The 22,713-nt window shown below is 52.0% G+C and overlaps 8 protein-coding genes across 8 annotated transcripts; 5 read left to right on the forward strand and 3 right to left on the reverse strand.

Moving 5' to 3' along the window:
- Positions 1-341: 341 nt before the first annotated feature.
- N7443_005744 (FKBP-type peptidyl-prolyl cis-trans isomerase) lies at positions 342-1,066 on the forward strand (the record flags this gene model as incomplete). The annotated part of the gene is made up of 6 exons (XM_056885800.1): positions 342-475; positions 529-596; positions 676-736; positions 793-813; positions 932-973; positions 1,024-1,066. The coding sequence occupies 6 exons, from the start codon at positions 342-344 to the stop codon at positions 1,064-1,066; spliced, it is 369 nt and encodes a 122-aa protein (XP_056741248.1).
- A 271-nt stretch (positions 1,067-1,337) lies between these two features.
- Positions 1,338-3,521, reverse strand: N7443_005745 (putative triacylglycerol lipase (LipA); the record flags this gene model as incomplete). Its single annotated transcript, XM_056885801.1, has 9 exons — positions 1,338-1,477; positions 1,538-1,673; positions 1,742-2,025; positions 2,082-2,340; positions 2,389-2,479; positions 2,674-2,792; positions 2,842-2,956; positions 3,042-3,120; positions 3,149-3,521. 9 exons carry the CDS (start codon positions 3,519-3,521, stop codon positions 1,338-1,340), a joined length of 1,596 nt encoding a protein of 531 aa, XP_056741249.1.
- A 1,253-nt stretch (positions 3,522-4,774) lies between these two features.
- N7443_005746 (putative LysM domain protein) lies at positions 4,775-6,670 on the reverse strand (the record flags this gene model as incomplete). The annotated part of the gene is made up of 1 exon (XM_056885802.1): positions 4,775-6,670. The coding sequence occupies one exon, from the start codon at positions 6,668-6,670 to the stop codon at positions 4,775-4,777; it is 1,896 nt and encodes a 631-aa protein (XP_056741250.1).
- A 783-nt stretch (positions 6,671-7,453) lies between these two features.
- On the reverse strand, positions 7,454-8,779 carry N7443_005747 (protein-degrading AAA family ATPase MSP1; the record flags this gene model as incomplete). Its single annotated transcript, XM_056885803.1, has 2 exons — positions 7,454-8,662; positions 8,714-8,779. The coding sequence occupies 2 exons, from the start codon at positions 8,777-8,779 to the stop codon at positions 7,454-7,456; spliced, it is 1,275 nt and encodes a 424-aa protein (XP_056741251.1).
- Positions 8,780-9,052: 273 nt separating this feature from the next.
- On the forward strand, positions 9,053-10,705 carry N7443_005748 (putative chromosome segregation protein (Pcs1); the record flags this gene model as incomplete). The annotated part of the gene is made up of 3 exons (XM_056885804.1): positions 9,053-9,941; positions 9,995-10,426; positions 10,479-10,705. 3 exons carry the CDS (start codon positions 9,053-9,055, stop codon positions 10,703-10,705), a joined length of 1,548 nt encoding a protein of 515 aa, XP_056741252.1.
- Positions 10,706-11,660: 955 nt separating this feature from the next.
- N7443_005749 (mannose-ethanolamine phosphotransferase MCD4) lies at positions 11,661-14,802 on the forward strand (the record flags this gene model as incomplete). The annotated part of the gene is given in 5 exon segments (XM_056885805.1): positions 11,661-12,126; positions 12,153-13,584; positions 13,642-13,759; positions 13,778-13,886; positions 13,943-14,802. 5 exon segments carry the CDS (start codon positions 11,661-11,663, stop codon positions 14,800-14,802), a joined length of 2,985 nt encoding a protein of 994 aa, XP_056741253.1.
- Positions 14,803-15,812: 1,010 nt separating this feature from the next.
- Positions 15,813-17,412, forward strand: N7443_005750 (FAD-binding oxidoreductase; the record flags this gene model as incomplete). Its single annotated transcript, XM_056885806.1, has 4 exons — positions 15,813-16,779; positions 16,830-16,978; positions 17,060-17,278; positions 17,329-17,412. 4 exons carry the CDS (start codon positions 15,813-15,815, stop codon positions 17,410-17,412), a joined length of 1,419 nt encoding a protein of 472 aa, XP_056741254.1.
- A 1,571-nt stretch (positions 17,413-18,983) lies between these two features.
- On the forward strand, positions 18,984-22,351 carry farA (CeGAL family transcription factor; the record flags this gene model as incomplete). The annotated part of the gene is made up of 7 exons (XM_056885807.1): positions 18,984-19,114; positions 19,278-19,302; positions 19,466-19,483; positions 19,553-20,468; positions 20,516-20,588; positions 20,638-22,248; positions 22,303-22,351. The coding sequence occupies 7 exons, from the start codon at positions 18,984-18,986 to the stop codon at positions 22,349-22,351; spliced, it is 2,823 nt and encodes a 940-aa protein (XP_056741255.1).
- Positions 22,352-22,713: the final 362 nt, after the last annotated feature.

Below are 22,713 nucleotides of genomic sequence, written 5' to 3' on the forward strand. Positions count from 1 at the left end.
CCACGGTGGCACTAGATCAGACAACCCGCTTAGGAAGCTCCCCGAGCTATCCCCCACCTAGATAGCGAAAGCATCAGAGCAGGCTCCCGGGAATTCCCAACAGAGACAAATGGAGAACCAGACATTAACCCTCGCCACACGAAAAGGCGTCAATCAGACTCTAGGGATCGACATGAAATGTGGCCCGTAAGCATAGGTGCTAAGCCCCGGTACAGAAAGGAAGAAGGTGGAAAGTGCATTACGTCGGGAAACCCCACTCGGAGGAAAGTGGATAAAATCACAGCTGCCCCTCGTTTTTCACCATCACCATCCCCCTCCATCAACACAACACATCTATCAAAATGGGCGTCGAGAAGACTACTCTTTCCCCCGGTGACGGTGTCACCTTCCCCAAGAAGGGCGACAATGTCGCTCTCCACTACACTGGCTGTGTGTATGACGCCAGCAAGGCTGACAACCACTTCATGGGCGACAAGTAAGACACCTCCTATCCTGCATTTCTGCGGATACTAACACTCAATCAAATAGGTTCGACAGCTCCCGTGACCGTGGCACCCCTCTCGCTACCCCCATCGGTGTCGGCCGTCTCATCCAGGGTATGTGGAAGCTCGAGGAACCAGACGATAAACGACACTAGGTTCTCATCAGAATTGTTTGCTGACGTGTGATGAACAGGCTGGGACCAGGGTGTCCCCCAGATGAGTCTGGGCGAGCGCGCTATCCTGACCATCAGCAGGTGAGTTAAATATCAACTGTCATCATTGAGTCCCTCAATGCTAACCTTCATCACAGCGACTTCGGTTATGGTTCCCGGTACGTAACATGCTATCCGAGCTCTCACGAACCTTCCAAGCTCCAGCCTTGAACCCCAGACACACCTCTATACATATTTACAGCACTGGACGTGATTCAAGTACTAATTACCTCACAGCGGCTTCCCCGGTTTGATCCCTGCCAACTCTGACCTCGTCTTGTAAGCCCCTCAGATCCCATTTCAGCTACACACCGCTAACCCCGTTATAGCGATGTCGAGCTCGTCAGCATCAACGGCCAGAAGGCCAACTAGATTGCTACCATTATCTCTTTGCATTGAGTCGACGCGGAGCTCGGATTCCGTCTCCGTGCCGAACTGGTGGAATAGTCTTATCAATAAAAGTTGAGCCGCTGCTCTCCATGTCTTCGACTCTGAATTTTGAGGAGAAGCATGAGAGATGCTGTCGCACCAGTCATTGGTTTTTTTTACGTAGGCCCTTACATATGGGTTGTAAGTTTCTTGGAACTTGTTCTCACGGAGCTCATTGCTACTCTACCATGCAATCCTAGCTACTGTTTCCATATCATCGAGCGATACTATTGATAACATCAATTCCGGTCGCGCGATACGTATCATCCTCGATATAGCTGTCCTTGCGTGGAAGGCGGAAGACGAAGTTCGTTATCTTGGAGGAATATTCCGGCCATTGGGGAACGTGCGATACTAGAGTCGTCAATACATGTACCATCCGAAAGACGCAAAGGATCAACCTCAAAGACTCACCTCCATGGCCATTCGGATCCAAATTCGTCACAAAAGAAGTCCACATTCTCGCCGCCAATTGCCCCAATTCCAATCTCGTCGGATCGGATCCGAGTGCTGTGATATTCTGCACCGGGTTCGCGAAGACGAACGGGATCTACAAAGTCAACTCATCAGCATCGTCCTACAAGGTCAACCGTCTCAGAATTCAATGTATGAACACACCTCTGCGAAATGCTGCACTCCAATCGTCGTGCTAGTATTCAGCGCCGCGACATCCCATCGATACGAATATACATTCTCGAATTTAGCCATGGTGTCCGCTAGCATCCGGCGCGGCGCGAACATCGCCAGATCACCCGCTATGGATTCATAGCGTTTATACTGCAGTCCTAGGGACGGCCAGGTAGTATTGCCCCACCCGTAGGGACACCCTAGGGCCGGGATATTGGGATACTGTGAGAGAATCTCGGTAGCTTCAGTACGGTCGAGGACCCAGCGTTTAGACACTTTTTCTCCATTAGCCGTTCATGTTGAGTCCATATGACGAGGAAGAGGTACATACAAGTCAATTGCTCGATACACTCCTCACCCGTATTCGTCCCTGTCGTACCGAAACTAGTTCCTTCGTCTGTATTCGTTCCTAATAGAATAGGCACTTTGGCGAGCTTCCCTTCTTTATAGCTGATCTGGGGATATTGGGAGATGAAGATGTTGTCGATTGTGGCGAACCACTCTAGACCCTCGTAGGCCACGTTATAGATTGTCGAGTAGGGGAGGTCGCGGAGGCATTGTAAGGTGTTTGTGGCGTTTGTGCAGCTGGACTCGGTTTAGATATAAGATCGGGGATTCGTGGAGATGGTTAGACATACCCTGCGCGCTCGATGAGTCGGTCGTACATTGGTTGATGCCATGAGGTGCCGTTGTATGGGGGCCCGACGGCGTTGCCGGATTCCATGATTGCTGGTACAAGAATTTAGCTATATATGGAATTTTTCCGTTTTAAGTGTGCCTAGGTTCGTACCAGCTCTGAAGAGACCTTCATTATCTCCGCCGTTTGTCACGAGGTGAGCGCCAACGCTGTAGGCGCCTCTAGAAAGCCAGACATTGGACATTAGTTAAATCTCAGGTTGGAGGTAAAAAGAACTTCTACTTACGCAGACTCGCCCCAGATGGTGATCCGATCCGGGTCGCCGCCAAATGCCTCGATATGCTTCTTCACCCAATGCATAGCCGTACGTTGATCCCTTAGGGCGAGATTGGTATTTCCCTCGGCCTGTAGAGTCAACTCCCTGCAAAGATCCCAGAGTGAGCAGACAACTTACACGCACTTCCTCTGAATCCAAGAACCCAAATGCAGCCATGCGATAATTAATGGACACACCAAGCACTGGTTTACCATTTAAGGCACCCTGTTGAATGATATAGCTCATATTGTACCTAAACACTCAAATTTCTCCCAGTTAGCCAATTTCCCCCCCCCCCCTTAATCCGAGTGTAATATAGAAGCAAAAACAAAACATACCTCGGATCAGCAGTCGCCCCCCTGCTGCCACCCACCCCCATAAATCCACAACATAACCGGCAATCTCTCCCCACTCCCCCTAGGGCGAATTATATTCAAATTCAGACAATCCTCATCCAACCGAGCCAAGCCTTGATTAACAAGAGTTGTCGTATCAGATCCATATGCTGGGCAGTCATATCCGTATTCTGATGCGTTGTAGTACACATGATTATAAGACGTGAACCCTCCGACTGAAAGATCATAGGCTCCGGAGTTACTATCGTTGGAGGCATATGTGGTTTTGAGTGAGGATGGTGTGAAGCGGGTTGGTTTGTCGGCGTATTTTATGCCAAGGAAGAGGTCTTGGTTAAATTCGGGCAAGGTTCTACCAATGAAGACTGTCTTTGATAGAGTTGCTGTTGGGGGGTTGGTGGTTGTTTTTGAGAGAGGGGTGGAATGGGCGAGGGTGGCTAAGACGCATATGGGTAAGAGGAGCATTGTCGGTTTTTTGCAATTAAATTTTTTTAGGGAGCTGGATATATCTGCTGGGAATGAGTTCAAGTTGTTTCAACGCTGAGTCTATAAGCAGAACGAATGTATGACTATGGATCTTGGGGCAACATGGTTTCTTATACTACATGTTACCCCTCTTACCTTCTTATGGAAGGAGGATCACAACAGGTACATTCCATCTCGGAGACTAGTCTTAAGAAGATAGCTCCCCGCAGTATGCTTGGCTCTGCATAGAGGAACAGGCTCAAGTGGTGTTGACGAGCGCGCTCATAGGTGGGAAAATCTCGGGGTAAACGCGGAAAAAGGGTTCGATCTGCAGACACTGCTGGTTCATGCATTGAAACCTGGACATTTTAAAGCGTACTTGACGCACCGTACACATACTGGTCGCTGTAGTTTGCACGTTAACTGTAAATAAGTGGCCGCCACTATCCGTATGACCTTAGGGTCAGGGGGGATGGTATCACGCTTGAGGCTTGTCAAGGCAGAAGCGGTGGCTAGCTAGGGTACAAGCGGTCAAGGGGAGTGAAAGCTTGGTTCTGCTACATAGAGTGGGTGTGCATAAGTTTGAAGCCATGATTCTACTGCCTATTTTTCACTGCCATCACTCACCCGACGCGGGCTGAAGTGTCTCATGCTATTTTTCCAATATCTCTATGCCTTGTTGATGCTATTATCCCTCTCATTCGAAATTAAAGGCTCACAATGGTACCTCCTCGCTGCTCGAAATGCCAGCTAGACGCATATATGCGTACAAAGTTTGTCGACCTTTTTGATCGGAGGCCTAAGAAACACGAGACCTAGATATCAATAAACGACTACTTGAGACGAAGCCTCGTTGTGTGCAAACTAATATTGAGGCTGATGATTGGTATACCCAACATTAGAGAGGGTTTAAGTAGTATTGTTCAATGCCAAATCGCTTGGCGAGATATTTACATGAGTCGGGTACGCAATTAAAGGTGCCGTTTCCATTAACCAACAGGCCAAGCTCAGTTACAGACAGTCAGATGCGAAGCCCTAACATCAACCTCCCCCTGCTATGCATGCGTTGCTCCAAGCAGCCCTGCTAAAAGGCCAAACGACAACGTCCGCCGAAAGAAAAGAAACACCAAGCCGCTCATGATAATCGAAGGAAAGAATAGAAGGAAAGAAGATGCAGAATCCGTGGATCCTCAAAAGAGGCACAGTACAAGGCGAGGAAGCTCTATTATATACGCTGGACGCAATCAAACACATCAGTCGTCTTTTAGACGGTCAGTTGACCCCGACCCCGAGCCTGTTCCGAGACCATTCGCGCGAGACCTGCTCGTCGAGGACGCGGAGGCCCCGGTCTGGAATGCGGAGGAAGAGGACGTGCTTTGCAGGTCAGGTCGGCGGGAGGTCCCGAATGCGCTGGGCGATCTGCGGCCTTCGGATGCATCGTCCATCTCAATGAGATCGCCCATGCCCCACAGTCCGGTGTTACGGCCTCGACTTCCGGTTTGTTGGGTTGGGTTGGCTTGCTGGAGGTCGTTGATGCCGGCTTTGGCGCGTGTTGCAACCTTTCGGACCCAGCCCTCGAGGGCGCCACCGATATTTTCAAGACCGGATGTGTTGGATGTGACAGTCGACTCGGAACCGAAAGACAGCTTTCGGTTATTTTGTTGGGGTGCAGGCGGGGCAAGATAGGTCACATGTTTAGAGAACCACTGGGTGAGGCCGTCCATTGCAGGCCCCGGTGCGGTGGAATCGCGGTCAAGGGTACCAACTCCGGTACCAGACAGGTTGATGCTGCTACGTTGCCGGCGGTGTTGTGGGCGCATGGGGTGCGCAGGGCGCGGCTTGGGTTGATCACCGCGAGTTCGAATGCGGGGAAGAACGCTCTGAGATGAACCGATTGACGGGGATCCAGCTGGGGACGGACTTCTTGTCACGTCCTGAGAAGAGCCGAAAGAAGGCTCCGCGTCGGAGTAGGACACGGATTTCCGACGAGTGCGAGGAAAGAATCCTAGAGCCCTCCGAGGAACGCGGCCAATCTCTATTCTTGAGTGGAATCCGTCTATTTGCACCCAGTATTCGTGCTTCCAGATGCGATTCATTTGTGATTCACAAGAGCCAGGATTTGTATGGTCTGGTGTCGAATCGTCTGTAGAGCCCGCCGGAGGTGCAATAGAGCTGTCATTCGGATCCTCATTATCGCTACCCAAGAGGTCCGGTTGCTCCTCATGGATCCGCCGCCCTTTCACCGTGCATGCTTCTACTGGCAAAAGGACCGTCTTCCTGCACTGAATGTTGTCATTCGGCCAGAACCCGTTCGCTTTTCGAAATACCGCAGCTTGACAGCCATATTTGATGGTCACTCCCGTGATGCTGTCCGTGGCCTGCACATGGTGAATATAGGCCAGCGCCTCTTCATCGTGCTCTGGGTTCAGCGGCTGATCAAAATAATCCCCCGAATCGCGTTTCTTATGTCGAAAGTTGCGGCTTGTAATCGGGTCGGAGTCGGCGAGAAGAAGCGCCTCGCGCTTCTTCGCCTGTACTAGTGCCTGTCTTTCCTCCTTGGTTCCAGTTCCGATTTCCGGGGTCGAAGGCCCTGATGGGCCCCACGCCGAGGGCGTTGACCTCGGGATACTCCGAATATATAAGTCTGACCGCGATGGCTTCCTCCGTGTATGTGTCTTATTCACATTGTTTAGTGTAGCCTGTCCGGCGTCACTCCCTAATACCGATGATGCCAGGTTCTGAAGTGACGACCAGGGCGAGTCCAGAAAATCGGCGGCCCCTCGCGAGGACGAGGCTTTTGATGATCCATTCCACCCAAGTGATATTGTATCGTTACGACCACGGTATGCAGATTCGGTGACACGGGAAGGATGTGTCATTGGTAATGGTGATGTGCCGCGAGAGGACAGAGGCGAGGGGGTTGCACCGCGGGAACGAACCGTCCCGATATCCGCGGACAGCGTTGTGCCCGAGGCAAGCGGTTGCGATTCATTGTATGAGTTATTGTTGCTCTTAACAACCGCGTTGTCGGATTCATCGTCCATGAAAGAGACCAGGCGGCGAGGACGCGATCGAACTGCAGAGGCGGCGCTTGTGCTGACAGTGTTGGAGTTCACAGAAGCATTGACGAAGCTATTTTGGGAACTCATTCCTATCAGCGAGGCCCATGGAGCTCTTCCTCCAAGGGCGCGAGTCGTAGGCTCCTTTAGGAACGTGTGTTGCTGTGAAGGCACTGACTTCCATCAGTGGTCTTCTAGGAGAGACCCATTCGTTACCACCGGCGTTGCGTGGCCTCAAAGCTTGGATCGAACAGTAAAAATCATGTACCGGCAATTCCAAGTAATATAGCAAGATCGTTCGGGGGCGAAAGAGGTGGGGGAAATGCGGAGTGGTAAGGTGATGGATGCGATAGGAGAGCGCAGGAGGCGTAGGTGGTCAGTGACGATAACGACCCACAAGGCGGCACCTCGAGTTCGGAGAACAGCAGTAATCCCACGTCACTCCGCGAGGGCGATTATTCTTAGTGGGTTCGACTTCGAGTGCAAGGGGTGTAAATTATAGGCGAAAAGCTAGAGAGAAGGAAGATTTTCGGGGGGAGGCGTGATCGCCAGCTGACTTTTGCCCTGTCGCAGGTACATGACGTTGGCCGGCAAAACTCCACTTGTTGGAGGTACCAGTACGTGGCTAGCATCTTGGAAATGTAGAGATGGAGCGAATATTGTATTATATAGCCCCAATGGAACGGTTGTACATGGAACTCATCAGATCACTCTATAAACATAGCCCGGCCCTGCCAGAAGTCACTTGCAACTTGCCACCGATCAGATAATGTGGCCATTATCGAGATCCCAAGTCTCCGATAACGCCTTTCCTTCAATTCAAAATTGGAAATCAAAGCAAATAGTCGTCTACATTAAACATAGAATTGAAAATTACTCTGGAGGCTCAGCCACCAAAGGACGGGCATCCGTGTTATCTTCGGTTTCATCTTCGGTGTTCCACTCGCCTTCGTCCTTCTCCGACATGACCTTGCCAGTTGAAACGGACCCCAGGACCTGGCTACCCTGAGGCGGCGGGATGACCTTGATACCTCCGGCATGGGAGAAGAAGTCTTCCGTACGAAGACCGCGAACCTCTTGAGGGTCGACGGCGGTCATCTGCGTGCCGTCGGCCTTCTTCTTTCGGATCAATTCCCGCACTGGGGCCATGGCTGCATCCCGGCAAGCTTCCTTAATGTCACTGCCGGACATACCGGCCATGTTCTTGACCAGGTAGTGCAGGTCAAAGTTGTCCCGGTCGACCTTGGTGTCCTTAAGGATTAAGCTGAGGATACGGAGACGCTGAGGGGCGGGAGGAAGTGTAACAGGGAACTTCTTGGGCATACGCCGAAGAATTGCCTCGTCGATATCCTGGATGCGGTTGGTCGCGCCGAGCACGACGACCCGCTGTGGCTCACCCATGGAGTTGGCCGAGGTGAGACCATCCCAGTGGGTCATGAACTCGGCCTTGACCATACCACTTGCTTCGTGCTCTCCACTTCTCCGGGTTCCAAGGACGGCGTCGATCTCGTCGATGAAGACAATGGAAGGCTGGAGCTTGCGCGCAAGGGAGAAGACCGCATTCACCAGTTTATTCGAGTCACCGTACCACTTCTCTGTCAACGTGGAAATGTGCAAGTTGATAAAGCAAGCACCACTCTCGGATGCCAGGGCTTTGGCAAGCATGGTCTTTCCGCAGCCAGGCGGGCCATACAGGAGGACACCGGAGGGTGCAGTCAGAAGAGAGGAGCTGGAGGAGTAGAGATGAGGCATAGTCAACGGGTAGATCACGGATTCCTTCAGTTCATCGATAATATGATCGAGACCGCCGATATCTTCGAATGACACCCGAATATCTTCTGGCGCAACAACGTCCATGGCGATGGCTTGCTCGTATTGAGTCAATGCAAGCTCGGCTCGCCGTTGCCGGCCTCCCTTTTTACCCCCCGCGCGTCGAGACGATTCATCATCTGAGTCTTCCCCACCATCTAACCTGCGCAAAATTGCTGCCGACTTCTTGCGTTGTTCTTCCTTCTTCTGGCTCTCTGGGTCGAAGTCGAGGCGCGATAGGAGGTAGCGGATGAGGAAGTATGCGGAGGCGGACTAGACAAGCTGTTAGACTGGAATGATGATGCGACACCCGGCGAAACTCACGGTACCAGCGACCATGATCATCTCCTGAAGGAACTGCTGCCATCGTCGGCCGCCTGCTGAAGCCATGACGACAACGGTATGGAGGTGATGGAGGTGAAATGGGGATGGGGATGGGGAGAGTATGGAGAGAGGAATTAAATCGGGTTATGTTGAAAGTGTCGAGCTGAAGGAATGGAGCCCGTGAGTCCGGGGAAGTTCACAGACCAAGTCCAAGAGGAAGTCCAAAGTCCGCCGATGGTTCGGGCAGCCGTGGCGGGTGTGGTCCCGGAATGTCACATGTTCCCCGGCTGTTGATAGTCGCGTCTCCTACACATATCAGACAAAAGGCCGCCTTACAATATGCCGAAACGGAAAGCTCCTACTCAACTCTCTGCCCTTGCTGGCTCGGATGATGAGGATCTGATGCAACTCACTGAAAACGAAAGCGCCCCTTTCCCCGACGCGCGCGACGAGCCTCCCGTCAAACGTCGACGAGGCCGACCGCGTACTTCCAACGAAACTGCCACCGAGACCAAAACCACGCGAGCAAAGAAGCAGGCATCAGAGCCACCGTCTCAGGATGAAGCTACAGTAGCCAAAAAGCCTGTTCGTCGAGGGAGACCTCGAGGAAGCAGTCGCACGGCCGATAATCCTGCGGGTCAAGAGCGGGCAGCCGTGACGCAGGAGTCAACAGAGGATGAAGACACCAATGACCAGGAGAATGAAGATCCGAAGGCTACAAAGGGTACGAAGACTTCGCGCGCTGCCCAGAAGGCTAAGCCAGCAGCTGCGACAACGACAGCGACCGCAGCGCGTCGCCGAGCCCGAGCACCCAGCGTGGCAAAGCAGACAGACGGCGAATTTGAGTACACTCCGACACGCGCTGCCCAACTACAGCAACTACAGCCTGAACACGAAGTGCTCGATTCGCAGATGCATGAGACCGAGCCTGGGGTTGACGAGTCTGTTCTCCCAGACCCTCCAACTCGCTACGCATCCTCATCTGTTGTTAAGAATGCGCGAGCCCGAATGGCCATTGTACGGACACAGGATGCCTCACCAAACAAGCGCAAGTCTGCTTTTGGAGTCGAGCAAGTTGTTGATCCGGACTTAAGGCGTAGGATTGGAGATCTCACCAAGAAGCACGATGGATTAGAATCGAAGTATCGCAATCTTCGCGAGATTGGTATCGTAGAAGCCAACACCAACATGGAAAGGTTGCGCAAGCAATGTGAGAGTATCACCACAGGTACGATACAACCCGAAAAGTATGTCTGCCGAGCGTCACTAATTCCCTACTAGCATCGAACGAATTGGTCGCTTCGCTCCGAACCGAATTAGAAGCACAGCGAGCGCTTGGACAGCAGAGCCGCACTCTCCAGAAGCAACTTAAAGACCGGGATGCCGAAATGGCCCGGCTCAAGACCGAGGCCGAGGAAGCTCGCTCTCATCTTGCGGCGACACAGGCCGAAGTCAAGGCCTTGCAGACGAAGCTCGCCGCAGCACGCAGCACAGCCGCAAGCCTCGAGAGTGTAGCCAAGGTCCCCGGAAGCGCCATGAAGATTGGAACCAACCGCGCAACCGCCGCTGTGACAGCCGAGGCCGCACAAGCAGCCCAGCTCGCCTCGCTCAAGGAGGAGCTATATACTGACTTGACTGGATTGATTATCCGGGATGTCAAGAACAGAGAGACAGATGATCTATACGACTGCATTCAGACCGGTGTCAACGGAAGTGAGTAACCTTCAGCTCTTCTGTGCCGTCTCAACATCTAACAATGTCACAGCACTGCACTTCAAGCTTGTTATTCCCAAGGTGGCTTCGTCGAAGTACGAGTCGGCGGAATTCCAGTATTTGCCCTTGCTGGATGCGAACAGGGATCGTGACTTGGTGAATATCCTTCCCGATTTCTTGGCGGTGGATATCACCTTTAGTCGGGGGCAGGCGTCCAAGTTCTATACAAGGGTTATTGATGCCTTGACGAAGCGGCGGTCGAGCTCAACGCGGCAGTAGTTAATCTGGGATTTGAAAGAATATAGCAAAGGCATCAAGTGGTGTTGTAAAAAGGCTTCAAGCATTCCTTTTTAAGTCCCTCAATGTTCCAACCATATCCCTAATCTCTCTTCAAATGGATTTATGGGCACCTTTCGATAACTTCTCGATGCATTCCAGATCCTTAGTCCAACATCAGTAGTCAATGCTTTACCGACCCCAATTACATAGACTCAGCCAGATTCACAACCCCACCTGGTCTTAAAATACTCGAAGCAGCATAACCATGCCTAGCAATCCCTGATTATCCCTCTATAACCATTGAATGTTGACCATCAGCCAGCCACCTCTGTAACTTTGCTAGCACTTTGTACCCATGAGAGAGAAGTTTTGCTTGAGGCCTATCGGTGAAAGATTGACTTTGATTCTACACGTGAATGCAGGGATTAGGTAGCGAGCAGGTCCTCACCTTCTCCTCCTGCTCCATCTCAGCAGATGCGGCTTTTCCATCATACTCAAAGATAGGGCCCCAGCACGAGTTGAGTCATGGTTATTAATCAAGTTCCTTACGCAAAGGATAGTTTAATGTTATAGACGACCTGGTTGTCTAGCTCAATTAGGTGGCCAAGAATAGCCCGCATTTCGGCGAGCTTATTTTTGTTCCCGGGGACGAAGTCGAGGCTTGTTAAGGCATTATGAATGTCTAGCTTGCAATCGTGTCATGAGTGAAATGTATACACAAGGTAGATTGAATGAAGGTCTAGCCCTGGCTATAAACACTTAAAACGTAAACAAGTGGTTCTGCCGTGCACAATTCCCGCCCCGTGATTGGTGTTCACCGCCCGTCCTCAAGTTCCCCGGTGTCAACGTCTGTAAAAGAGATGACCTCCTTTTAAGCCTTCCTTTCTTTTTCTCCAGGGGCCCAATTCCACTCTTTTTTTCAATTTAAAGGCTGGTTATCCCCGAGTCCAGCATAATGGCGCGTCTCGGCCGCGTCGGGTTCCTCGCCCTCGCGGTGGTCTTCCACCTGATCTATACGTATTCGATCTTCGACATCTACTTCGTGAGCCCCATTGTAAGTGGCATGCGCTCATATGGGGTCAACCGCCCGACCGATACGCCAGCTCCCGCCCAACGCCTCATCCTCTTCGTTGCCGACGGCCTACGCGCAGACAAGGCCTTCCAGGCCTTTCCCGATCCCGCCCCGGCCGCGCAGTCCGACGAATTGATTCGCCTGGCGCCCTTTATTCGCGACAATGTCCTCGAGCATGGTACATTTGGAGTCTCGCATACCCGTGTCCCTACTGAGTCCCGGCCCGGTCATGTTGCTCTCATCGCGGGTCTGTACGAGGATGTCTCGTCTGTGACCACAGGCTGGAAGCTGAACCCTGTCAACTTTGATAGCGTGTTCAATCGCAGTCGGCATACATGGAGCTGGGGCAGTCCGGATATTCTGCCCATGTTTAAGGAGGGGCTGTTCCGGGCCGCGTGGACGCGGAGATGTATGCGGAGGAGGCGGAGGATTTCAGTGTCGATGCGACGCATCTGGATACCTGGGTTTTTGACAAAGTTCACGAGCTGTTTGAGTCAGCTAAGAATGACCCGGAGCTGGATGGCAAGCTGCGCCAGGACAAGCTGGTGTTCTTCCTGCATCTGCTGGGCTTGGATACCACTGGTCACGCTTTCAGACCTTATTCCAAGGAGTACCTCAACAACATTAAGATTGTGGATAAGGGTGTACAGGCGGTTACTAAGTTGGTGGAGGATTTCTATGCCGACGATAAAACCGCTTTCGTTTTCACTGCAGATCACGGTATGAGCGATCTGGGCAGTCACGGCGATGGACACCCGGATAACACCCGCACTCCCTTGGTCGTCTGGGGCTCGGGCGTGGCACAGCCGCAGAAGACTACGAATGGCATTGCACCCGGACACGAGGATGGCTTTTCGTCGGATTGGGGATTCGACCAAATTGAACGCCACGATGTCGCACAAGCCGATATTGCTGCACTCATGGCCTACCTGGTTGGCGTTGATTATCCCGTCAACTCTGTTGGCCAATTACCTCTGGATTATCTCAATGCCAATCCCAAGGAAAAGGCAATGGCTGCATTGGCGAACACGCGCGGTGTTCTGGAGATGTATCGTGTGAAGGAGGAGCAGAAGAGAACAGCGGTTATCCGCTATGTGCCGTTTGAGCCGTTGTCGGGTGACGGCGAGACCTCTATTGAAGGCCGTTTCGCTAATCTAGAGGCGCTCATCTTCAACGGGGCCTATGAGGAGTCCATTGTTCTGTCCTCGGAACTGCTGGTTGTAGGCCTTGAGGGCTTGCGCTATCTGCAGACGTATGACTGGTTGTTCTTGCGGACTACTGTCTCACTGGGATACCTGGGCTGGATTGCCTATGCGTTGACCACAGTGATTGACCTGCACGTCTTGCATGGAACTTCAGATTCCCACCGGACGGTGGCGAGTATTTCTTTCTTTTCTTCCATCTTAGTGGCTCTTTTCTCTGTTTTCCTTTATCAGGGATCGTCATGGCGGTACTACTTCTACGGATTCTTCCCTGTATATTTCTGGGAAGAAGTTTTTGCTCGTCGCAAGGCTCTCATTGCTGGACGCCAAATCATTCTGGGTCATGTTCATTCCTTTTCCGGATATATCAGCTTTGGAATACAGCTCCTGGCATTCCTCGGTGTGCTGGAGGCACTGGTTCAATCCTACTTCCACCGAGAGATCCTCACCGTCTGCTTTGGCTTGGGTGCTCTGTGGCCTCTAGCCTATGGTCTCAGCTTCGTCCGCAACCATGCATTCTTGACGGCGACATGGGCCCTTGGCTGCTGTCTCATGAGCACTTTTACTTTGCTACCAGTCGTTAAGATGGAGGATCTTACTAGCATGTGAGTTTTTTCTGTTCATAAACGGGGTTTGTTGGTGGATTACTGACCTATGTTTAGTACCTATGGTGGTCTTCTCATGTTCCTCACTGGAATATTGTATCTGCTCTTTGAGGATGCCATCATTGGCCACAGCTCCACAAAGAGCGCTGGCACCTTCAATAGCTTTGGATCTCGGGTTATCATGGGCATGCAGGTTGGTATGGTGCTGCTCGCATTGGTCGTCACCCGATCAAGCGTTGCCTCTCTCCAAGCCCGCGAGGGATTGCCATTCGGCAACCAAGTGGTTGGCTGGTTTGTTTTGAGTAAGTGATGCATCAGATAAATCACTAGGATGCCCCCAATACTGACCCTCTTCAAGCGGCCTCGCTCTCGCTGCCATTCTTCCACCGACAATACCCCAACAGCCACTATTTGCATCGTCTCATGGTCATCTTCCTGACCTTCTCACCCACATTCATCATCCTCGCCATCTCATGGGAAGGCTTGTTCTACTTCATGTTCTGCATGACCCTCGTAACATGGGTCCGACTCGAGCACGCCATTTACGTGCACACCAGCTCGACAACAAGCGAATCCAACGGCTCCGCCACATCAAAGCCAACAACCAGCACAACAACCGTCGGCGGCCGAACATACCATTACCGCGCCCTGACGCTCTCCGACACCCGCGTCGCCCTATTCTTCTTCTTCCTCCTACAATCCGCCTTCTTCAGTACCGGAAATGTCGCCTCTATCTCCACCTTCTCACTTGACAGCGTCCGCCGTCTCATCCCCGTCTTCAACCCCTTCAGCCAAGGCGCCCTCCTCATCCTTCAAATCCTGATCCCCTTCGCCATCATCAGCGCCAACCTAGGCATCCTCAACCGTAGACTCGAAGTCCCGCCTAGCGCGCTTTTCATGGTCGTCATGTCCATCTCCGACGTGATGACGCTGAACTTTTTCTACATGGTTCGCGACGAGGGCTCCTGGCTCGATATTGGTATGACGATTAGTCACTTCTGTATCGCTAGTGCGCTATGCATCTTCGTTGCCGGGCTGGAGTTCCTTAGTGAGCAGTTCGTCAGTGGCGTGGAGTTTGGGCCAGCGCTGGAGTCGGTTGAGCGAGTTATTAGTGAGGCTGTGGAGTGCGGGCATGAGAAGAAAGAGGAGAGTGCTAAGATTGCTTCTTCGCCTGCGAAGAGCAGTAAGAAGAATCGTCGCGGTGCCAAGGGGAAGTAAGGTTGATTGTTCAGCTAGGTTTCTTTGGGAGCGATGTTAAATCCCGTGTACTTTAGGTCTTGGCCATCTTGTTAATATAGAATACGCTATTGAAGCTGCAGTTGCTTCCCGATAAGTGAAAGCACTAGGGTATATTTCGGATATGCCAGGTTTTTTTCTATTCTTAATTCCTTAAATCTGCTCCTGTCCTACCAAGTAAGACCTGATCCGGACCCGCAGGACTACCTTTGCCTCCGATCCTCAGCATCGTCATGTGACCTATTTATACGAAAGCGTGACGTTTTGGCTTTGAGAATGCTTTTTAGGTGACTATTCGTTTATCTATCAGACCTAAATAGTTATAGTGTAGTTTGTGCGGGTCGCTGCCGGTCAAACCGAATGTTGAATTTGTCAAATTGTTCAGAACCCCGATTAAAGCTGGGGCCAAAGCTGGGGTTGAAACCCTGACGGGAAGTCCCGATCGGGGTTCCACCTGGAAGGATGGATGGAGCTGACCGAGACTTCCACTCAAATCAATTGATGGTGCGCGTGAACCGCTCACTTTATCTTGAATTGGTGGAGCTATTGACGTCAGCTTCCATAGTACGCATGGAACCGCCTACTTTCAAATCGACTAGCCCATTTGCACTTGGACATTACTATTTGGCCAAGCAGGTGGAAAGCTTGTGCTATTCCACGATCACGCATTGGGCTTTTCGCGTAAACCGTCAATGACTGATGGAAGGCTGGGAAGTGTTCGGCTTCTCTACTGTTGCTCATGATTCTCCCGGATGGGAAAAGAAGGTTTCCGTATTGCTTCCGACTAGCGTCATAGACGTTTGGAAACTGATCCAAAAGGTCGAGGCCCGGTCGCAAATCCACTCATGGGCAGAAGCGGCGAAACATATACTAAAGGTTTGGCTATATATTGGGCATTATTCAGTCATATAAAACTTCGTGAAGTACTCTAACTTCGTTGCCTTTGACCAATCCGGGTGTCCTGCTCACTTATTTTCTCGATCCACCTCACGATGTCTTCAGAGCTTGACAGAATTTATGCCACGCTTGCGCCCGAAGAAATCATACTGCCAGATTCACCTGACTATCTAAAAGAAAGCAAAACTTGGGCAGTACAGAGGAATTTGAAGCCAAAGTTAGTTGCGCGTCCGAAGTCTCTCGAAAGCCTTTGCAAGCTCGTCGCTGCTCTCAATAGAACGACCTTGGATGTCTGCGTACGCAGCCAAGGTTACGGTTCGAGCTCGGCCAAAGATGTCTTAATCAACATGACAGCTTTTGACTCGTTTGAGTATAGCATTGAGCAAAAATCTATCACTATTGGGGCCGGACAAAATTGGAGCCGAGTTGATGAGAATATTGACAAGCACTGTCCGGGATATGCTACCTTGAGCACGAGATCTGGCTTCCTAGGCGTTGCAGGCACCATTGTTTACGGTGGTTTATCTTGGGCATCATCTGAGCGTGGTACTGCTGCACGACCGGAAAATCTACTGGACGCTCAGATAGTCAAGGCTGATGGTACTGCTGTCTGGGCCTCGACAGATCCAGATCTCTTCTGGTGCATTCGGGGGGGTGGACATAGCTTTGGCATTGTCACCGCAGTGAAAGTCAGGATCTTCAAGTATCCTAAGAGTATCTTCACCGGGCGGCTTGTATACCCTCGGACTTCTCTACAACATATTGCGCGTGAGGTAGCAACCTTTACTCGAAATGTCTCAGATCCTAGGCTTTGCTTGCATCTCTATTGCATGACTGTGGAAGAGTTCAAAGCGGAAGAGCCTCCGGAAGAAATGAAAATAGGATCGCAAAAAGATAATTGGTCGAGAGGCATGGATAGTGGGCAAATTTCCCTTTGGGTCTACGACGCACACGGAGAGCAGCACGCGAGGTCTGTCAAAGGATTTCAATGGGCGTTTGAAATCCCAGGTGCAATTGATAAGACGATGAATCTTCCTTTCACCGAGGTGAACAAGCTTGCTAGTAAGTCGGTCTTGACTGGCACTTTCAGAAGTTCTATTGACAGAATCAAGACCCGTTGATAGCAGCTAGTGGAGTGACGGACTCATGGATGTCAGCACCACTCATAAGTGAAATTTCAGAAGAAGTTATTTTTCGCGCTTGGGAGTGGTTTGAGGAAACCGTGGCTGCCAATCCAGCTGCTAAGAAGGCACCCCTGGGGGTAATGGTATTGATAGAAATGCTGCAGAAGGTCCGCAAATTGAGACGAATCAATTCGATCAGTAGACTAACTGTTATGAAGCCCGCAATCCATACGGACACGCCACGGACCGACTGTGCTTGGCCCCACACTCGGGCCCAACATGTGCTCCAGCTCGGAGTGGCAGCCCCCATTGGCGACGTCGACACAGGAAAATCAGTATTACAAGCTCTGGAGGAGGCGCCCAAGCGAATTTGGCCCGCACATCAACCTAGCGACTATCTTCCAAACTTCATACAACACTTCAACGACGTTTCAGCAGTAAGACTTCTAAAATTTCGGAAGTAATGGCATCTGCTGACGTTTGATAGATTTATGGACCAAATTTTAAGAAGCTACAGGAGATGAAAATTAAGTATGACCCCAATGGAACTTTTGGCGGCCCTTTTATGTAGGTTTTCAAGGGGGGTACTCCGGCTTGCATGATGTAGGAACAGAAACGCGCCAGGGCGCAACGTGATAAGCGGGGAGTCTAAACAAGTGGGGTACACTCAAGTTGCCGAGGCATCACAAGCTGGTTCCTCCTGTCAACCAACACTCAATGGCTTGGGCTTGCGAGTCACCTGTTGGTGATTTCGAATGAATTCTGATGGCGAGGCTTAGATGCAAGGTTTTGATCCCCACAATTCTATCCCCGACTTTTCATCCCCGCAATTGTCGGCTTGTTCCTCCAGTGCGTTGATATACTGGATACGTAGGTGTACGATACTCACGCTCAGATGCGCCACCATGATCCACAGGGATCTTATGGTGCATGGAGCCATGGGGTATAGATGTCACGAGGTGCATGTTAAGCACTGTGCATTGATTACCTGCAGCCTAAAGTATGGATGGATCTCGATGTAGGATGATGTATACCATCACCTTATCACAAGTAAGGCGTGGTGCCTAAGCTGCATCTAAACTACTAATAAAACGTTCAATGTCTGGTGACACCGCATACTTCCGAGTAGATGGCCCGTGTAAGGAAATAATCCCCGAAGGATCAAGGTCAACGTCCCCGAGTCACGTCTTGAGTAAAAGAGGTTCCCCATCCGCGACGACCCGCGTGGCGGGCTGGATCTGACGGTGCCTGTACTAACCAGGAAAGCCCTAGGGCGCTCCTAGCTTTGAGTCTCACGAGGGCACGAAAATCACGCACCTCGAGTTTTAGACAGGGCAGGACAATGGTTGAACCCGAAACCCGGGCTCAGGTGGTATTTCCACGGCGGTTGAGAGGGCCCTAAGAAGGTAGGTCCACAGTGCCTGGACCAGGTTGCGTTCACCGGCTACTTAACCTGTTTCTTTCTCTCTCTCTCTCTTTTTTTATCTCTCTGCCTTTCTCTGTCTCTTAGTTTTCTGTACTAGTTACTAGCCTGTACACGCGACCGTTTCAGAGCTGAAACCTTCTTTGTACGGAGCCTCCTCGGAGATTCCAGATTCCAGATTCCACCTGGATTTTGGGTCCCTCCACTCCCCTCCGTCGATCATTCCTTAAGCGGGTCAGGCAGTCGGTGTAGTTGGGATTGGGGGTTGTCCAAGTTGTGGGTGTCATAGCTATAGCTGTCGTGGGTGTCGTAGTGGTAGTTGTAGTGTTGGGTAGAAGGGTCTAAAGGTAAAGATGGCAGGGTTAAGGGGCATCGAAGTAGACAGAGTATAATGTTGCCAGGTAGCCAGTCAGAGATTGGTGATTGCCCGGGACTCCAGACCCTCTCTCTCTCTCTCACTCCTTCTCTCCACAAGTGACCTCAGATGATTTCCTCCTATTGCCACGTCCCGCCCAAGGTCCCTCACCACCCCAGATCCTCTCTACACATCTTCAATATTCTTCCCCTCCCTGTTCCGGTACTTTTTCTTCTCCCCTTGATCGCGTGGCGTTTCCGAGCCCCCTTCCCCCGACTATAATATACCGCTCCATCGCACAGCGCTTCCCTCGCTCGGGATTTCCTGCTTCCCACTTCAAGCGACGCATGGGGACTGCGCGGCCATGAGTACTACCACCGAATCCAAAACCGATCCCCAGGCGGCCAGCCCTGCCCCCAGCGCCACCGGCTCTACTGGAACCTCTGGAATCACGGTGCGCAATGGCCCTGGTGGCCAACCCTTGAGCTTTAGAAGGTGAGTTTTCCCAATACCATTTCGTGGTTGTGTGGTGCATGTGTGGGCGCAAGACATTGGGGGGTGAGGGTGGATGGAAGAAATGATCGCGCAGGGTTTTCAGCCCCTTCGGAACCTGCGAAAGAGATCTGGTATTTTATAGAGGCTGATTCGGTTTATCTAGACAACGTGCATCACGCGCGTGCGAGGTACGTTCTTGTTCTGCGACGCGGTCTGGACGTGGTGCTGGAGAGCCGAGGTACTCGGTCCCTCCTTATCGCGATGCTCTCCAGCTCCAAAGACGCCGATGGGAGCATAGGTAAATCGCCCAGTTATTTACTAGATTGCTAACATTCGATTTCTGGCATATAGACATGCCACTCTCGCAAAGTGAGCCTCCTTTTTTCTTTTTTTCTTTTTCTCGGTCGCACTCCGTCGCTGATTCTAACCTTACGCTAGGTCCGCTGTGATGCCGCCAGCCTAGGAGTTCCTTGTACCAACTGCGTCGCCTTCTCCATCGAATGCAAGATTCCTTCCCCGAAACGAAAGAAGACCTCGACAAAGGGCAAGGATGACCAGTATGCCGACAGCCCTCCCCACACTGCGTCTTCGCTCGTCGACGCGGTCGCCCAATTTCAACCCGATCACCCCGAGGATCATGAACACTCCTCTGGCGAACAGCAAGGCCAATCCTCGGACTCGGAAGATAAAGATGATGCCTTTGGATACCGGAAGGGCCGACTCGGTGTCGATGGCATGCCCGTCACCTCCCTCACGGAATCCGAGGCCGCCCAGCAGGCGTCGGCGGATAACGCTTATGCTCACTTCATGAAGCCCAAATTCGCCCGCGCTCCCATAAAGGAAGCTGGACGGGTGGCGTATCTGGGAGAATCGTCGAACCTGTCTCTCCTAGTCCAGGACCGCCACGGGACCACCGACGTCGTGCACTACCCGCTGCCACCCAATATCAGAGGGTCTCGGGCGCGGTTGACGGATCTAGACAATCTGGAGATTGACATCCTTCACCAGCGAGGTGCATTCCTGCTTCCTCCCAAACCGCTGTGTGATGAACTAGTGGATGCCTACTTCAAGTGGGTGGCCCCTGTGGTGCCCATTATTAATCGCAGCCGCTTCATGCGTCACTACCGGGATCCCAAGAATCCACCGTCGTTGCTCTTGCTACAGGCTATTTTGCTGGCGGGCTCGCGTGTCTGCACGAATCCACAGCTGATGGATGCTAACGGCTCGACGACCCCGGCTGCGATGACTTTCTACAAACGGGCGAAGGCGTTGTACGATGCCAACTATGAAGATGACCGTGTCACTATTGTGCAGGCACTGGTCCTTCTTGGTTGGTATTGGGAAGGACCGGAGGGTGAGTGGCACAGTCTTGAATAAAAGACCTTTGCTGACTGGTTATAGATGTGACAAAGAACGTGTTCTACTGGACTCGGGTCGCGATGGTTGTTGCACAAGGCTCCGGAATGCACCGCAGGTATGTTTTTCTCTCTTCAGATTCTTAGTTATGTTCTAACATCCTTCAGCGTGGAATCATCGCAGCTCAACAAACCCGACAAGAGACTTTGGAAGCGAATTTGGTGGACCCTCTTTACTCGAGATCGTTCGGTAGCCGTCGCACTTGGACGACCGATCGGTATCAACACCGACGATTCGGACGTGGGGATGGTGACTGAAGACGACTTCATCGAGGACGAGCTTGACATAGTAGCCGAATACCCACCGGACCCGGTGCATGTGCAATTTTTCCTGCAATACGTCAAGCTGTGTGAGATCATGGGTCTTGTACTTTCACAACAGTACTCGGTGGCGGCCAAGTCACGGCGCATGAACGCCATGGACCTTACACACTCCGATATGGCCCTAGCTGATTGGCTTCAGAACTGTCCCAAGGAAGTCTGCTGGCAGCGATCTCGGCATCACTTCTGGGCTGCTCTTCTCCACTCGAATTACTATACTACTCTGTGTCTTTTGCATAGAGCCCACATGCCTCCAGCTTCTTCCGCTCCGAATAGCTACCGGGTCGAGGAAATGGCCTACCCTTCACGCACGATTGCCTTCCAGGCAGCTGGTATGATGACTTCCATTGTTGAGAACCTGCAAGCCCACAATGAACTCCGCTATACCCCTGCGTTCATTGTCTACAGCTTGTTCTCCGCTTTGATCATGCACGTCTACCAGATGCGTTCATCAGTCCCTTCGATCGTGGCAACTTGCCAGGAAAGAATCAATGTGTGCATGGCAGCCCTGAAAGATGTGTCCAAGGTTTGGCTGGTGGCCAAGATGGTTCACACTCTGTTCGATTCCATTCTCGGAAACAAGGCGCTAGAAGAGCGACTCCAGAAGGCTGCTGGCAGGAGGCATCAACGGCGTCCCCACGAGCCCACTGCACCCCCGAAGAGGCCAGATGCAGCAAAGCGCAAGTTCGACGACATGGATCTTGGTGGCCTGCCTAATGGAGGTCCCACACCCCCTGTGTCGTATGAACGGTCTCGCCCGCAGACCCCCGCCGTCACACCTTCTCGCGAATTGAACCAACCTCCTATGGGTAACGCATCCCCCAATGCCCACCGTGGACCACACGACCCTATCTCCGGCCCATCCATCTCCCGAGGAAACACTCGACCCACGACACCATTCAACGCTCAATTCTCCCTGCCCGCCACCCCTCCCGATTTCTTCCTCGTGACTCGTACCTCGCCCAACCTCTCTCCATCTCTCTGGGAAAACTTCCAGCCCGACCAGCTGTTCCCCGACGGCACAGCCATCTTCCCTGAGCTCACCTCCCCGCCTCCCGGAACTGTGGATCCGTCGCTGTCAATGCCCGCACAGCCAGGTCCCAACATGGGTCAACGGCCCATGATGGGTGGTATGCCTCCACAGGTACCTGGTGGACGAAGCATGTCCGTTTCCCAAGGCAGTCCGCAAATGATGTCGGGCGTGCCAGCCGGCATGGGGATGCAGCCTGGTCAGGGACCGCAAGTATTTGGCATGGAAGGCCAGACATGGCCGATGCAGAGTATGGATGGTACTATGAGCGGAGCGGCGCTGGACGCTGCCAGCCAAGACAACGACAACTGGAGCAGCAGCTCTCGTAGTGGCCCGACTGCGCCCACGACCTTGAACGTGGAAGACTGGTACGTTTTATTCGGCTTACTCTATATAATTTGGGCTTTGACTGATTGTTCTAGGTTCCAATTCTTTGGTATCAATGGTGGCTTTGGCGACCTGGCAGCGTAAGCTCCATATATAATGTAATTGCGTGTGTATAGTTTCTTTTCTTCCCTGGCTACTCAAAATGGAAGGGGATCGGGGATTTGCCTGGCGTTTGGGTGCTAGGATGGGTGGAGGATGATGATTCTGTTCTACTCTGTATTCTGATGCCAATCAATGAGTTTCTACTCCATGCACTCTTTCACTCGTACACTCGGACGCTCGTACACTCTTCACATTCTCGTTTCGTGGTAATGTGGCACAATTAACCCCTTTAGGCCTAGCGCATGACGAGATCACATCATCGCGACTTCGTCCAATCAGCAGCCTGCAAAGGCGGAGTCATAGCAATGAGTGTCCGGGGATGCCTCAACTCTTCCATTTTTTGA

The sequence above is a fragment of the Penicillium atrosanguineum genome (assembly GCF_028827265.1).
Source record: "Penicillium atrosanguineum strain IBT 20685 chromosome Unknown utg000004l_segment0_segment0, whole genome shotgun sequence".
Classification (NCBI taxonomy): Eukaryota; Fungi; Ascomycota; class Eurotiomycetes; order Eurotiales; family Aspergillaceae; genus Penicillium; species Penicillium atrosanguineum.